Source organism: Cryptomeria japonica, chromosome 2, assembly GCF_030272615.1.
Source record: "Cryptomeria japonica chromosome 2, Sugi_1.0, whole genome shotgun sequence".
Lineage (NCBI taxonomy): Eukaryota > Viridiplantae > Streptophyta > Pinopsida > Cupressales > Cupressaceae > Cryptomeria > Cryptomeria japonica.
In genome coordinates, this window is record NC_081406.1 from 10,289,641 (window position 1) to 10,307,097 (window position 17,457).

Here is a 17,457-nt window from a genome sequence, read left to right on the forward strand (position 1 = left end):
ATAGATTGCTATGTAAATCCAATGGTCACACTTGAACTGATTTTTTTGTAATCTCTATGAGAGAATTAGGGTTTTTTTTTGTTACCGACCTAATTGATTTGTATTTAAGGTCGATGAAGTTGTTTTGTTTAGTGTTGGCTGAAATCAGTTGAGTGTGTGGTTGCCTAACTAGAGCATGGATCTACAGTTTGAGTAAAGGAAGATTGAAGCTTAAAAGGATATGATCAAGAAAATGTAGTGCTATTCAGACAAATCAAGAAAACCCTATTGTCTTCTAACAATTATAGCATAAATGAAATCCCCTTACCAGGTAAGCTCTAACAAGCTTGGTTACTTCTTAAATCCTCTAACAAGGTGATCCATTAGCTTGGATTCTCAAATTCTCTACCGAGGTTACTCCTACCAGGGTATTTGATTTTTATCAAGGCATTTTGTAAATCCCTTAACCAGGTGATTTCTAACAGGATCAGTTCTTAACATGACTTATTGTAAAAGCTTTAATAGGCTTGGATCCTAACAGGGCAAACTTCAGAAGAGTTTAGATAGCTATCTTGTGAGTCTCATCTCACCGTAGTTTTTACCTATTTGGTTTTTCCACGTATAAACATTTGTGTCATGTGGTGAATGTTTTTGTGGTTATGATCTTATTTGTTGATTTGATTAACTTCTGATAAGGCATGATAACTGGAAGCATTGAGAGATGGAGTGTGTTGATATATGATTAAGCATTTGGATGCTTACAAGATTGAAGCTGTTTACTGTTAAGTTGTTATAACAGTTAACCGGTTGTTGTTGAGTATTGATCTTGACAGTAATATTCTATTGATAAGTTTAATTTTTGAGTTTGAGATTAGGAATTTTGTATCAGTTTTTCAGTTTACTGATTCACCCCCCCTCTTAGTAATCTACTAGATACTTATTCTTTGATCATACCATCATTCATATCGGTGGGAGTACTTGATGTTCTGACCTATTGAGCAACATTCTTTTCTCTTGCTTCAACAATTTTCACCTTTGTAAATCCTTGTTGCTTTGCAAATGCTTCAACTTTCTTTCTAACCTTCTTATCAATAACCGGTTTGTTAAGTTCAAAATGCACCTGTAAGGATTTTTCTTTGTAGGTGCCAAACCATTTAGTAGTTGTGTCTACTAGTTGGGCTAGCAAATGATCTGCATAGGCAATCAGAATATGTTTGTCTACTTCATATCCCATGGTCATAACCCATGTAGTCCAGGGCTCAACTGCCTCCATCATGCAAGTATCTATATCAACCATAAAACAAATTGTTCTTTCATACTGATTAACAACTTCTGTCAGTATCCTTTCCCTTGCATGCATTTTCTTTTGAAAGTCCTTAAAATATCCCCTTGCAATCTTGCCAAAATCATTACCAAGCATTCTTATGTTGTTCTTCATTTGTACCAATGCTGGAGTGCCATCTATCCATTGGATATCACCAATACCAAGGAAATAATTCTGAAAGTAAAAAATAAACCAAGAATTAATTAACTAAACTTAAACCTTAACCTCTTATCCTTCTTGATGGATTCCAGGTTCGACACAAGTTGACTTCTCAATGCCTCCAACAAGTCATAATCAACATCCTATTTTATCATTTGGTGGGTGGTGTGAATAGAAGCAACATGGATGTTGTTCATCTTGCTATAGAAATAGATCTGGTAGCCGATCACCATAGAAGCATACTTTACAGGCAGATCATTGATATTATTTACCATCATTGCTCTGCCATCCCATTTAAAACCTTCTAATTTTTTTACATCATTCTTAGGAATAGATCTGAGTACAGGAACCTCACCGATGGGATAAAATCTGGTGGCTGCGTGAATAGCTTCATTAGAAATTTTATGTGGTCTATCGAGCCACATAAATTGGTCGTGAATTATGCTAAGAACATATCTAACAAGTTCATCATCAAAATCATCAATGGTGTTTAGGGCATGGTGAAACCCTTTCTTGGTAACCCTTTTGAATTGTTCCTTCAAAATACCATTCTTATCACACAATGCTCTAAACTTAATAAAAATAATAGCCATACCAAGATCCTCTAGTTTGCAATGATAGAAATATCTAACATCTTCAAATGTAACACCATAAGGAACTCCGGATAGAGCTCCAATGGGTTCAATTTCCTCAGACTTAAATAGATGCCTTTTGAATTTAGGTCGAGGTCTATCGGTAACATCTACCAAATGTGATGTGTCCATCTTCAGGGATTCAAATTTCAGAAATAGAAAATGGATATGTCTGATAAATACTTTTCAATGTTTCCACACTAGAGTTCCAAACACCATCAAAGCTTTCTCACTGATTGCCAATTGCAAATCACATCAAATCTACTACCATTCTATTCAGATGCTGCATATAAAAGCTCTAATCTACTCTATTCACTCTCCATGTGCTCACAAGTATGCAATGTGACAAATAACATTAAAAAAGTTCCTTTTATTTACCCATTATCTACTGCATTGAATGCTTTTACCAATAAAACCCTAAAACTTTACTTAACACATTTATACATACTGGTGGTTGCCAAAGATACATCATTTCTACCGGTTATGATCCAAAAACTCTTCATAATATCAAAATGTATCAAAATATATAGATTAGACTTACCACACTTCATCCAGGGGTTCTTCTAAAGATCTGACAATAATCTCTCCCCAAGTTGTATAAACAACTGAATTTACCTGGTGAAGGGTTCTCCACACTAGGTGAAGAATTTGACTCCTCGGATGGTTTATCATCGCTCTTCTTCTTCCAAATTCTATTCATCTCAGCTTTGGTTTCCTCAACATCAACTTTCTTCTCCCCTTTCAAGTCAACAGATTGATTTACCAGTTGATTCTTCATTACTTTACAAAACTTAGCAATGTGTCCCGGTTGATGACAATGATAACAAGCCATACCAGATGCTCTCCAAGGTCCTACATTGCCTCTACTTGTCCTTCTTCTGGAGTTCATAGCCACATGTCCATAGTTATGACAGATTGTGCAAATCACATTCATCCTCTTTTCCATCTCATAGGGGCTAGACCGGTTAGCATAGGGTCTCTGCAAAGTAGGGTTTCTCCGGTCATTAAAATTCCTTCTTCAATCACCACCAGATCTCTGATTTATATGAGGTGTTGGATTATTAGCTCCATACCTACATTCAATAGATCTATTCCCATACATATTGCATGTGTAACAATATCCATTAAAGTTTCTAGGTACATAACCTTTATATGTATTAGGTCTATAACCATTATCAACATTAGATCCGCTTCTACAAACATTAGCAGTATATCTTGGTTTATGACAATTGAAATAAATAGGCTTATAGGATTTCTTACTAGTGGGTTTCTGAATTTGAGGTACAAATTTACCTTCTTCCATGTTGTCCTTAGTACCAGAAGACTCACCTTTCTCAAATGTTGTATAACCCAATCCAGTTGTGTCACCTTTCATCCTTTGTGATTGAATCTGTTCATCAAGCATGGTTGAACTTTTGTTGAACTTAGCAAGTTTTTTATTAGCATCAACAAGCTCTTTAGTAAGATCTTTATTCTTCTTCATAAGATTCTCTCTAAGAGACATTGCCATATCAAGTTCTGTCTTTATTTCTTCTTTTTCTTCTTTTTCCTCATGCTAATGAGCATACAAGGTACCAACTTCCTGATTCAAGTTGAAGATCTCATGTTCTTTCTCTTTGATCTTATCTTATGCTTGTTAGGGGTCCCATAGATACTGAGAGGGGGTGGGGTGAATCAGTATCTGACCGGTGGAAAGATTTTCTTAACTTAAAACATGCAGAACATAATATAACAATGTACTGATATGCAAGAAATAATGCAATAAATAGAATCAAGAACATCCACATGAAAAACACACCATAACACAAGATGTTAATGAGGAAACCTGGTGTGGGAAAAACCTCGGTGGGATTTGTGACCCACAATATTCACTTACTAGCCAATAAGAGAATATTACTTACAATAGGGGCCTGCACATGCAGGAAGGCCAACTGCCTAGAGCTCACTGCTCAATGGGAAGTCACAGTGACTTACAAATAAGGATTATACAAATCCAATAACTTGTACTGCTTTACAATAGCATCTTCAATGCCAGATTCAGTACCAGTTCCTGCTCTGTTCTTTACATATACCCCTTGACCTATGTTTCACACATTAGGTCTGCCTAATATTTTTCCTTTTTTTTTGCTTCTACATCACACCTCCAAATGTCTACAATGATCTCCTTTATATATAAGAGTCATTTTACAATTTTTCCAAGTCGGCTTACAATAATAAACAAAATATTGTATAACAAAATCCCGTCGGCCTCTGTGCCAGTATACTTCTTTTCTTCTATACCGGTGTTAGTGTCAGTATCCTGATGCCAGTGTTGAATGTGTTTTGCTGATGCCGGTAAAATGTCTTTGCCAGTGCCATAGGATTGCAAGTTTTCCATCAATGACAAAACCTTCAATCACATACAATGTCTCATTGGAGTGTGCATATGCCAACAATCTCCCCCTTTGGCATTGATGGCAACACTCATGAGAAATTTCAAAAAGTGTTCAAAAGTGTGCAGTCCAAAAATGTTACCAAAAATGTGAGAGCTCCCCTTGAGCATATGATTCTTGTGTTTTGAAATTTCTCATCCCACTACTCCCCCTTTGGCATTAATGACAAAGATTGTCAAGATGCCAGTAGAGTTTGTAGTTTCAGCTATCCATAAACTCAACCTTGTAGCTGGGTAGTTATAATCTGAAAAAGATCTCCCAAAATCAATGTTTCTAGGGCTTCCTTAGTTTCTGCAAGTCTATTAGACATCTCTCTATAGCTCATTCCTTCCCCCATGTCTACCTTAGGGATCCTTCCCAAGCAGTTAAGCCTCAAGGAAGTTAGGCTCTGATACCAATTGATAAACTTATAAGGCATTGAGAAGGGGGGGGTGAATCAGTGCAAGAAAAAATAATATGAATCTGATCACCAACTTAAACAACTGAAAACTTAACAAGCATAAGAGGAATATCACCACATAAGAAAATTCCCACTAAAACAAATTCCACATAACACAAGAGATTTATACATGGAAACCCAAAAGGGAAAAACCACAGTGAGAGTTAATACCCACAAGATTCACTATCTGCAGAATAGAAATCTTGACTGGTTAAGGTCTTACAAATACACCCTGTTAGGAGAACACCTGGTTAGGAGTCACTTGGTTAAGGGATTTAATATGATCAACCCTTTTAGGAGATTTGACCTGTTAGGATCAACCTCGCAAGAGGATTTAGATCTCAAATGTTGAGCTACCCTGTTAGGGGATTTACAATGTAAGGCCTGTTAGGACCTACCTGGTTAGGGAATTTTACTACTACAAATTGTTAGGAAAACAACAGTCAAATGATCTTCATGTAACACCTATGTGTCTGATAAGATCTGCTTCAGATCCTCAAAACTTCAACAACATATCAATATAGAGCTTCACTAATCACAGCACAATCAAATTCACATCCTTCGCTAATGATCTCACACTCTTATATACACACACCGACTTGATAGTGATACCTCATCACACTTTTTATAAACATTTCTTAGTCGGCTACAGCCTTGGAACAATTTCCTAGCTTCCATTAATCTAGACATTCTTACATTACATGCCTTACTTATGTCGGCCACCAACATAAGAAACCAAAAATAAAACAAAACTATACCGGTTTACCGATCTAAGTGACTTTATCACTACCGGGTAAGTGTTCTTCAAGTTTGTCTATTGTGTACATCAAAAGTCACTTGTCTTGTTGAATCTGCCAATGCAGTCATGAACATAGCTCCAATACTTGTCTCCATCATTGCTTTAAAACTGCATCATCCAACTCTTCATGAATCACCCGTACCGATTGTCGGAATGCAACTCTGTCTTTGTTTATTGGTTGAAGTCCTAATTACGGGTTCTCTGTTAAACTATCTTCTGTACCAGTTATACCTTACCGGTTGGCCTTCAAGACTTAGATGACTACAAAAACATTGTTGTCATCAATGACAACATAAAAATTCATCATCAAACATGAATCTCAATCTCTTCATCACATTCATCAATCAATCCTTTACTGATTGCATATCACCAACAGTCTTTACTGGTTCAGTCAAATGCCAACATGTTGACAATTATTTGACATCCTCAAACAAAAGATAGAATAGGCATGTATTCTAATCTTTCCTGATTGGAATGTCCCCTTTTATGTCTATGTAGATACATCTAGCATAACCATTAGCATAGTTGTAGCCCAACCTAGGGGAAATAAGGGTCATTCAGATGCCTTTGCCAGGTTAAAACTCTCCAAAGCATAAAAAAATTATACTACTACTGAAAGAGAATCTTTAGCTATGGTTTATACATTACACAAATTCTACCATCATTTTATCTCAACTCCATTCACCTTCTACACTGACCATGAACATTTAAAGTTCCTACTAAATAAACCAGTGATACAAGGATGACTATGCAAATGCCTCTTGTTATTTTAAGAATTTCACTTCAATATTATGGTCAAACCTAGAAGGAACAATTGAGGCCTAGACTACTTGTCTTGGATTGATATAAGAGAAGATCTCAAGGACATTGATGATTAAGATCTACTAGGAACACATCTATTCTATATCACAATGGTTTTGTAGGAGCTTCACAATGTCACTGAGCTACTTTCAACATGGACTTACACCTTGGATATGAATACCCATGACAAACAAATCCTATTGCAAAGTCTTTGCCATTCACTTTGATTGAAGGAGTCCTGTATAAAAGCGAATGAGATGACATACTGCAAAGAGTGGTTTATGAACATGAAATAGAATAGATACTAATGGATGCACATGAAGGTATAGGAAGTGGACACTTTAATGGGGATGTTATTGCTCAAAAAGTCTAACTATTCGGACTATGGTGGCCAACCATAAACAATGATTGTAAGCAATAAATAAACAAATTTGACATCTGCCAAAGAACTAGATGCCCTACCACTTGGTATGAAATGCCACTCCAAATGGTCCTTACACATAATAAATCTGAGGAATGGGCAATTGACTTCATTGGCCATATTGACCTACTAGCCAAGTTTCCTAAAGCATGCTTCATCATTAACAAAGTTGCCTACTTGAGAAAATGGGTAGAAGCTGAAGTGACCAAAGACTACACCACATACATAGCTACCAAGTGTTGGAATTTGCATGAAGATTGCATTAATGATATGTTATGTTGTCATTGATGTCAATTAACTGGTAATGATATTGTTGATATTGTTGTAATATTGTTTTGTAACTGGTAGGAAGAGCTAGCGAAGGAAACTATAACTGGTAGGAAGAATTTGTGAAGTGAACCGGTATTGCTATATATTGGAGAGTTCAATCGATAACCAATAAACCCTACACGTTGTTTTTGATAAACCCTAACCGATTAAGTTTGGTGAAGTGGTTATATTGGTTTACAATTTGATGATGAATGACGGTGATTATGACACGTATGATTATTGTATGAAGACAATTTCAAGTGATTTTGGCTAGTTGATGTAATGGTTTTTGTCTAGGGAATGAACAAGTATATTGCATATAATGCAAAGCGCGTGATGAGTTGCTAAGTTCGATGAAGTGGTGATCAAGGATCGATTGAGGTTTTCTTGATTGATGTGCAGAGATTGCTATGTAATCCAATGGTCATACTTGAACTGACTTGTTTGTAATCTCTATGAGAATTAGGTTTTTGTTGTGTTACCAACCTAATTCATTTGTTTATAAGGTTGATGAAGTTGTTTAGTTTCATTGTTGGCAAAGATCAATTGAGTGTGTGGTTGCTGAACTAGATGATGTATCTACAGTTTGAGTAAAGGTAGATAGGAGCATGAAAAAGATCTGATCAATCAAGTGTAGTGCTATTCAGACAGATCAACAAACTCCTGTTATTTTCTAACAATTACAGTAGAATTGAAATCCTCTAATTGGGTAAGCTCTAACAAGCTTGGTGCTATTCAAATCCTCTAACAAGGTGATCCATTAGTTTGGATTTTCAAATCCTCTACTGAGGTTACTCCTTAAAGGGTATTTCTTCTAACAAGGCATTGTAGTTAATCTCTTAACCGAGTGGTCTCTAACAGGATTTGTTCTTAACAAGACTTTTGTAAAGCTTTAACAGGCTAGGCTCCTAACAGGGTGAACTTCAAAAGAGTTTAGATAGTTATCTCGTGAGTCTCATCTCATCATGGTTTTTCCCATTTGGGTTTCCACGTCAAAAATATTTGTGTCAAGTGGTGAATTTTTTTGTGGTTATGTTCTTATGATTGATTTACTTAACTACTTTGATATGTCATGATAACCGGAAGCATTGAGAAATGAAGTTTGTTGACATATGAAAAAAATATTTGGATGTTTATGAGTTTGAAGTTGTTTACTGTTAATTTGTTGTAACATTCAACCGGTTTATCTTATGAGTTTTTATCTTGACAGTGGTATTACATTGATAGTTTACTTTGAGAGATTGATTTTGAGATTGGTGAAGTTATTATCAGTTTTTCTATCTACTGATTCACCCCCCCCGCCTCTTAGTAGTTGACCGGATACTTATTCTTTCATCATACCATCACCAAGTTCCCCTCCAATAACATCATCAATCGGTTAGGATTTTCTATAAGCATCACCAGTGACCATGGGAAGCATTTTGTTAACAAAACTATCAAAGAACTACAAAATAATTTTGTGATCACACATAACTAGAGCACTCCATATCATCCACAAGAAAACAAAGCTAGTGAAGCATTGAACAAAATCCTAGGAACAACCTTATCTAAGATGTGTAATGCAAACAAAATTGATTGGAGCATTAAGATACTTGCAGTAGTTTGGGCCTACCAAACAACGTACAAATGGGCCAGTACTTTGGGCCTACCAAATGACATACAAATGGGCCACTTCAGACACACCTTTTGAGCTAGTATATGGCCTTGAAGCCACCCTACTCATCAACATTACTATTAATAACCTTAGAATGACACTTACACTTTCACTTATGGAAGATGACTCTGTAAAAGAACGACTTGAGAAACTAGATAAATTAGAGGAGGACAAACAACTTGCTGAAGGACACCTCGTAATAGAATGTTGAAGACAAAAAGATTGGCATGACCAAAACTTATGAACAAATCAGTTCAAGGTTGAGGATACAATACTCTTATATGACAACAAATTTAAAAAGCAAGGCAAACTCAAAGTTTGTGGCTCAACCCGTACAAGGTCAATGACACTTTGAAATCTAGAGCAATTTTACTAGAGAGCCTAGATAGAACGATTCTACAATGATATGTAAATGGAGCATGACTAAAACACTTTCATCATGATACCAAACAATGTTGACTTGAGGACAGGTCAAGGCTTAACTAAAGAATGATGTTGACTAGAAAACATGATACACACAACGATTCAGAGATATAAGGGTGTAATCTGAAAGTTCAGAGTTCCTAAATGCATAAGTTGAAAGTTAGGATGTTAGATAGGGATTCCACATAAGGGTTGCACATCTATCCAGAGATATAGGTATAGGACATAGATCTATTCATTAAAATAGATAGATAGAGAGATAGAGAGATAAGATACAAGATAAGAGGATAAAAGACACAATTGAGATGTAAGGAATGTATATGATATATTGATATATGAATATAAATACGTCTGATTGTGGTTTTCATAGGTGTATGTGATTTTTTTTGAATTATATACCAAAGTAGGATCCAAATTAATCTATTTGTTTCTCCAATAGGATTGAGTTTGGGGTTACTAGACTACAACTGCAAAAATTCTTTTGGAACATAACACTAGTCCATCTCCTTCAAATTTGTTTCTAACATACACCCTAGATCATTTTTATTGTTTCCAACTTTAGAAAGGATTTCACAAGAATGTGGATATTTATTGAGTGTTGAGTTGTCAAAATGAGATGAGTCAATCTTAGATTCAATTGGTCCATGTGGGGTGAAATCTAAAAAGTTCCAATCATCATCAAACCATGTGCTAAAGAAGAAGAAGATGGGATAGATTTAGAAGTAGCTTGGACAAATGAAACACAAGGTTGAGCTTTGAGGCTTCAAATGTAAATTGTGAGATGTTGTATTCTCCAACAAAAGAGGATGTAAGTCTACTGAATCCTAATGATCACCTAAAAAAGCATTATCAATAAGATATTCAGTATCTACTTTGGTTATAGAAGGAATCATAGAGTTGAGAGAATGTTAATATTCTTCTTTTGTTTAGAGACTAGTATAGCCCATTGGATAAAAATACTAACAAATTTTGAAACAAGGATTCTTGCTTACAAATATTTTACTAACAACAAAATTACCAAGAAAAATAATTGTTGTATATTGGAAAAATTGATATTGTAACACTCTTTTTATTGCAACAAAGTCCATCATTGAAAGTTTTCTCATACCGAATCTAGTTGTCTTTTATACAATTATATTATTTAAAACAAAAAACATCATCTACATTATAAATAAAAATAAAAATAAAATGAAGCAAACTTCTTTGAAATAAATTTATCCCTAACTGCTTGTATGAAACAAACTCATTAAAATAAAACTAGATATAAAATAATATTCAATATTATCATCACTAACCTAAACAACAGAATATATATTGATCAACTAAAACCAACTACTACTCCATATGTACATAAGAGAGAATTGCAGGATATATTCAACTATGATTTTATTTAGTAATACTTAAATGCATAGTTTTGTTTCCAGAAAAAGAGATGGAACATAAGGGTCCATAACACTTCCCATAGGAGTCACACAAAACACTAAATTGTGATCACTGATCACTCACACACAAAACCACAAATGTTATAGGCTTTTCAGCACTGTCATATGCTAATGCTGTTAGGAATTCCCTTAAAGGTGAGACCACCAGCCTTGGTTACATCTGAAGTGTTTGGAAACAACAGTGTGTAGGGAAGCTTTGCGGCACCACATCGGTTCTTCAGGTTTGGGTCTTCATTTCTAGCAGTAATCTTTTTCTCGATACCCAACAGGTTCTGGTGAAATTTTTGAAAGGCTTCGTAAACCCTATTGTCATCAATCCATTCTTTGGTTGAACCCTGGCCTAAGTAAACCTCGTCAGTGGAATGCCTTGACAAAATTTCCAGCACAGCCATGGTAGTAGTGGCTGTGGTAGGGTCTGTAAGAGTCTTGAGAAAAAATGCTTCTGGGTCCTTGAGGAGTTTGGAATACTGATCCGATCCTTTGAGTGGAACAAGCTTACGGGTGGTACTGGGGAGATTGGGCATGAATCCAGCGTAGTCATACTGGCTGAAGTTCACCGCAGCGTGGTGAGCAGAGGTAACCCAGATGAGGGTGGTAATTGCTTCCTTCACATCTTTCAGGCTCTTCATTTTGTACCATCCTGCCTCCTCACGCTTCTTGTCTCCATGCCCAACCTCTCTGATCTCTTTCCACCATGCTCTCACTTCTTCATCACTCTCTACACTAGCATCACCGCTGTAATAAAGTGATAAGTATTCCGACACCCAGGATTTCAAGGCATCCCATATTTCAAGCCCGTCAACAGCATACGGATAATCTTTAATCACAAGTTCCAGCCCACCTGCTCCATTTTCTGTAGCCATACCCCTGCAGTTACACACCCAAAGAAAGGCATCAATATCTTAAATTACAATGTCAATTGACTAAAACATTCACATTCATGCGTTACCTCTTTTTCAGATCAGCTGGTAGACCTTGCTCATTGAATTTCCAATCGATGTATGCTTTGGAAGAGATTTCCATTCCAAACTTGCCTGGACTGAAACATTTCTCGACAATGCCTTCCGCATTTATCAAGCTTTCACGAGCTGCACGATTGATGTCCATGGTATTGCGGAAGTGAGGGACAAGTAACTTGTGAAGTGGGTGCAGTTTGCTCAGATTTCTCTGAGTAGAAATAATAAACGGCTCTATCACGGCATGTGTTCGAAGCCTGAAATTTTACAGCATCAGCGAACCCCACATTATCTTGCATGCAAGATATAATTACAATGCAAGTCTATGTATAATTACTTACCAATGATTGACTATCTGGTGATAACCAGAATCGTTGGATCGCACATGAGCTTTGGCCAACTCCCACAACCATCCCTTGTCTTCTTGAGCATAGTTGGGAGTGAAGACGCGGTTGTCACCATGTCCCACAGCTGTGGGTGGCAAACACAGCTCGATGGCAATAGGCCTTAGGGTTCCATCACCCCCAAGAAAGAAGATGGTGCGGCTGGCATGGACTTTGTTTGTCTCAAGGTTGTTAATGCGTTCCACGTAGGGCATGTACGCATCATAGTAGTCCATTATAAACAGTCTTTTATTTTCAATGGCCTGACACACCCCAACATATCCTCGATGAGTCACATGGATGTGGTAACCTAGGTATTATACCTTTGGTTCAAAGCAATAGAAATGTAAAGATTACAAGAAATGTACCTTTTCCACTGACATTTTATCCATGTAAGGAAGCAAATGTTCCTCAGTGATTGAACTCTTCTGTGGACCGTAAATTTGTGGGTTCTGATTGCCATATGGCGGGAAGCGCTGTCATGGCAAAATCATCCCTCAGAGTCAATAATATTATGAGTCGATCATGAATGTACAAGCACGTTCTTAATTAATATTGCCTAATGTTGATTGCTAGATGGGAATTATCTCATCGTGGGGACAAGATCAGTTGCACAACCTTGGGGAAAAGTAAATTAATGCTCAAGGCTTGTAATCTCAGAGATAAATTCATGGGAGAAGTAATTCATTCAATAGTTTATTTGATCAATTAGAGCTTGACTAAAAAAATAGAAGTTATCTCTTTAAAAGAAGCATGGTCAAGTTTAGCTAGGCATTTGAGAATTTTCAGAAGCATTGCCTCTAGACACATTTTAAAGAGAAATTAAATAAAATATATATTAAAAACAGAAAATTGTATCTTTGTTGAATATTATGACCTTATTCAAGCTTATCAATTGCATCTTTGTTGAATATTATGATCTTATTCAAGCTTATCAATTGGATGATCTCAAGGGAAACAAACTTCACATCTTTTGAGATGTCATTTTTGAGAATGAGTGTCATCTTTCAAATGTTCACCATTTTTTGTCAAAATAGAAAGCAGAAATATTTCATTAGAATAAAAAAGGAAGTAGAAGTCACTATTAAATATGTTGAATAAAGACATGGTATTGATAGGCCAAATTCAAGTCTATTTATCTAATTCATGGTCTAATACCTCTCTAAGGAGATCACAAATATTGAGTAGAAAACCAATCAAATTGTAAAATCATAATGTCAATCATGCATGGATGAAAAACATTCAAAGTGCTTATGAACCAAGAACTTTTGAGAAAGCAATAAAATAATAAAAATGACAATGTGTTATGGATTAGGAGATGGATTCCATCCATTAAAATCGTATATTATTTTTGGTTCCTTTTTCTATTGACAAAGAAGTCATTAATTGTGAATAGGTGTTCAAAACAAATGCTAAATCTTATGACTCAATCGACAAACACAAAACAAGAATAATAGATAAAAGCTACAAACATAATAAAAGTGTGTTTAAGATATCTAAGAATTTAATGTTTCATCTTTAAATAAAGAATATTGAGATACATCAACTTTTTATTTTATATGATTATACAAATTTATAAGATAAAATTGAAAATGTAATCTATATTCATCATAGCCTCGAAACATCTATTATGTGGAGACACGTATGTTACATAAGAACACATCTATCTACATATTCTTAAAATGTTAAATTTTTTTAGATCCCTCATTTAATGTGAAAATATATATATTAAAAGCTTTCCAATCCCCACAAGGGTATTGGCCAGTCCTGTTCTTTGCAGTAGTCGACTTATTTATTTAGTTTGAACATAATTCTAGTTTATAGAATCGGTCGTGACATACTTACCTCCAAACGTTTAATAACCATAGGATTGATCCCTGCAAGTGTTTGACGAGCAAACTCTTCGTCTGTCCTCCATGCATTATCATCCCCTGAATCGCAAATCATATTCATAACACCATCAGGAAGAATCTAACTTCAATTGTATTTCTGTGACCCAACATGTAATCCAGTGTTACGGCTTAATATTAAGTATGCATTTAAAATTTAACCTTACTTACTGTTTATTATATTGGGTTTTGGAAATTTTAGGACCGCTTGGTCGTTTGTATCCAAAATCCCTTTTATCATCTGAAAGGGAACGACTGCTTTGGCCAAACTAATTGTAATATCAGCTGGCATGTTAAGTCCCTTACTGTAGAGACTTTTAACCTCCTTCAAATTGCCGAAGTGTTTCTTCACTACATTTAGATTTGTGACAAGATCAGAAATGAACTTTTTTGAGAAAGCTTTGAAGAAATGGGCTCGAAAGTCAGAAAGACTGGCTTGAGGGAACTTCTCATCTGCCGGGATATAGAAGCCTGGCGATATAAGTGCTGACAATTTCCACTCCTGCTTTCGACTCTCATAAGCGTGATCTGCAAGAAAAGGAAATTTAAAAGTCTGTTTAAGTGTAAAGCAATTTAAACCTTTAAAGACAATTGAAGGAAGCCAAGAGAGATGAGTATAACTACAATCATTATAAATAGAGGTAAAAGATTTTGAATCCCCAATGATAAGAATGGAGAGCTGCGTGTAAATAGTATTTGAAAAGATTTGGTTATGTGTAAATCATAAAATAGGGTGACTCACTTATTCTTAGGCGATTACGGCCAGTTCTGCATCTCCGCGGATATGGGAAGTCGGCGGATCCTCCGAGAATTGTCCTCTCAAGATTCTTCCCGTTCTCAAGGTCACCCAGATCATTGTAAACATCATAATCATAAATACGATCCCACGGCTCCCTCTTCCCAGTACCATTTCCTCTCATTTTTACCAGCTCCTCACCCCTCCAACCCACCAGCCCTACTGGTGTTTTCGAAGGAAGATAGCTCTGCAGACATTACACATTTCCACATTATTGTTATTATAATGATAATGCTTCCTTCTAAATCTGTCTTTAAATATTTCAGGATTTTCTACTCAAACATAGATTATAAAACGAGTGAAGTAGATAATATACAGCATACATTATTTGCAAAGAAGATTCGTCCACTACTCAAACTAGAGCAAAACTTAGCCATCCATGTAGGATAAACCCAAGAGTCACAGAGAAAATTAACATCTCCTTGATCAGGAAGATGAATGCAAACATGTTTGAGATAAAACTCTCGAGCATGCTTGTTTGTGACTAGTATAGCTCCAGGAGTCCCATAGTCAGTGGGCCATTCAAAAGTGATTTTGTGGGTTGTATCCGTAACAACTGTTCCCAAGCCTGGCCAATTCCAGTCTAAGGCAGCCTTATGAGGGCTAGCTTTACCCTTGCCAGTTTCTGCAATATAAATAAATCATAATTTGTTACTACATATCTTTTTGCAATGTATACGTGTCTGTATGAAAGAAAAGTAAGGCATACGTTACCATTGTCTGTTTGATCACAACTGATCAGTTGAAAAAACACCTTTCTCTGCAGGAGCTCGGCTGCCCTGTCTCCAAAACTAGCACTGTAATCTTTGACATCCATAAGCGATGCTTTTATCAAAACTACAGTGCCTTCAATCTTCATAGTTTCAGTCTTACTCTGATTGCTATTATTGAAGAACCTTCTCATTGTTGGTTTCAGTCTTACTCTGATTGCTTCTTCAACTTCTAAATGCCGACCCAATAATTCTCTTGTGCTAAGCGGGTGCTTCAGTTGCTGCAAATGGCCACGAGGGTTGTATAAATACGAGTCCGCAGTATTCGCAACACAGAAACTTACCAATCCTTTCAATCAATTAATCTTTCGTGGAAATTCGCAGTACGGAAGGGAACATCTGAAAATCTTTCAGATTTAGGGGTTATCCCCAGTGATAGAACACTGGCCCCACGCTTATCTAATATCCAACATGTTCGCAATAAATTGGCCCAGGTTGCAATTAGACGGTCAGAAACTATAAATTGTGATTCGTTTATTAAACACCACGAATTTCACACTAAACCTCGTGAAATGGTATTTTGTTTACTTTTTCAAAAAATTTAGTCCAATCTTTTTGGATCACATCTTTAAAGAATTGAATGATGTTGTGGACTGTTTTGTCAAATGGGTCTCTAATCCTAATTGCAAGGTAAGGTAAGAGAGTGGGATATTTAATAAATATTTAGTTATATTATCTTGTAAATGGCTTATGATATTGCTATCAAAATTCAATTTTGTATTTTTTGAGTCAGACTCAATGATCAAAGTTAAACTCACTTATCTTGTAACGTCATTTAATTTTACTCATAGGTCATTGAATTTGACTCAAAAACTACAAAGTTGAATCTTGATAGCAATATCATAATTTGAATTTTGTGAAAAATATATCCTACTTATCAAATATAGATGGGTTGTTATCTACAATTCCTCCAAATGAAGCAAGGAGGAATGTGGATGAATTTAAATCCATACAAGAGATCAATAATGTTATCAAGAGAGTCACAATTAAGAAATGAAGAAATAAATTTAGATTTAGTGTTTCATGTCACTAGGACATATTTTATTATATTCATGCTCAACCATTTAAAAATATCATCCTATAATTCATTCAAATGCAGGGATATTATTTCACATACATTCCCCATAGTCACTCTTTCTCTATATTATTAGGAGCATAGACAAAAGAAAAACACTATTGAATGACCATGTGTAAGTAGTATGCTATATAAACTATACTTAAATGTGTTTGTACTAGGGTGAATTTTTTTTAGTATATTTGATTGAATAAGTAATTAGTACAAACCTCATGTGACACAAATATGGTGGTCATTTGCCATGAGTGATTTTGGCCCAACCTAGTTTATTTGAATTGGGTTGGTTTGATCTCTTTCATAAAAATACTAATGTCTCCTTATGTGTGTCAAGGGGTTAAGCCAAAGTGGGTTAGCCCAATTAGTTTCAAGTAAGCTCACTTTAGCTTAATACGTTCATCGACAACTTAGGTAATAGGGTTTTGACCCTCAATTTCTTTAATTTTAAATTGAGGGTGAAACTAACTTTTTTTACATCACTTCTAATAGTTTTTACAAGTACAATTTGTTAGATTAGAAAATTAAAAAATGGCATTTTGTAGATCTAATTGCCCAAATTCTATTTTTTTAATTTTGTTAAACATTATCTAATTTACTATTTATTTTTAAAATTTGACAATAAGTGGCCCATTACCTTGAAAGTTAAGGTTGATTTCATTTACATTATTCTAGTACTCGCATTCTACTTTTACCCATGGTGATTGACACTTCTGTATTCCCCGACCCCACTCGCTAAAGGGGTTACAGTCGACCATTCCACGCCCTTATCCATGTCAA

General features: G+C 35.6%; 1 protein-coding gene across 1 annotated transcript; it reads right to left on the bottom strand.

Moving 5' to 3' along the window:
* Window positions 1–10,743: 10,743 nt before the first annotated feature.
* LOC131053555 (linoleate 9S-lipoxygenase 6) lies at window positions 10,744–15,904 on the bottom strand. The gene is made up of 9 exons (XM_057988178.2): window positions 15,553–15,904; window positions 15,162–15,463; window positions 14,785–15,025; window positions 14,214–14,570; window positions 13,999–14,084; window positions 12,522–12,629; window positions 12,112–12,416; window positions 11,764–12,027; window positions 10,744–11,681 (listed from the first exon to the last, which is right to left on the bottom strand). Exons 1-9 carry the CDS (start codon window positions 15,740–15,742, stop codon window positions 10,916–10,918), a joined length of 2,619 nt encoding a protein of 872 aa, XP_057844161.2. The 5' UTR covers window positions 15,743–15,904; the 3' UTR covers window positions 10,744–10,915.
* Window positions 15,905–17,457: the final 1,553 nt, after the last annotated feature.

Excerpts from the sequence above, each read along its gene's own strand:
- LOC131053555 (XM_057988178.2), bottom strand. The coding sequence starts at position 15,742 with ATGAGAAGGTTCTTCAATAATAGCAATCAGAGTAAGACTGAAACTATG. Across the intron at positions 12,630-13,998 it reads TGGTTATTAAACGTTTGGAG|CGCTTCCCGCCATATGGCAA; the intron begins GTAAGTATGTCA and ends TTGCCATGACAG. Across the intron at positions 12,417-12,521 it reads ATAAAATGTCAGTGGAAAAG|GCCATTGAAAATAAAAGACT; the intron begins GTACATTTCTTG and ends GGGGTGTGTCAG.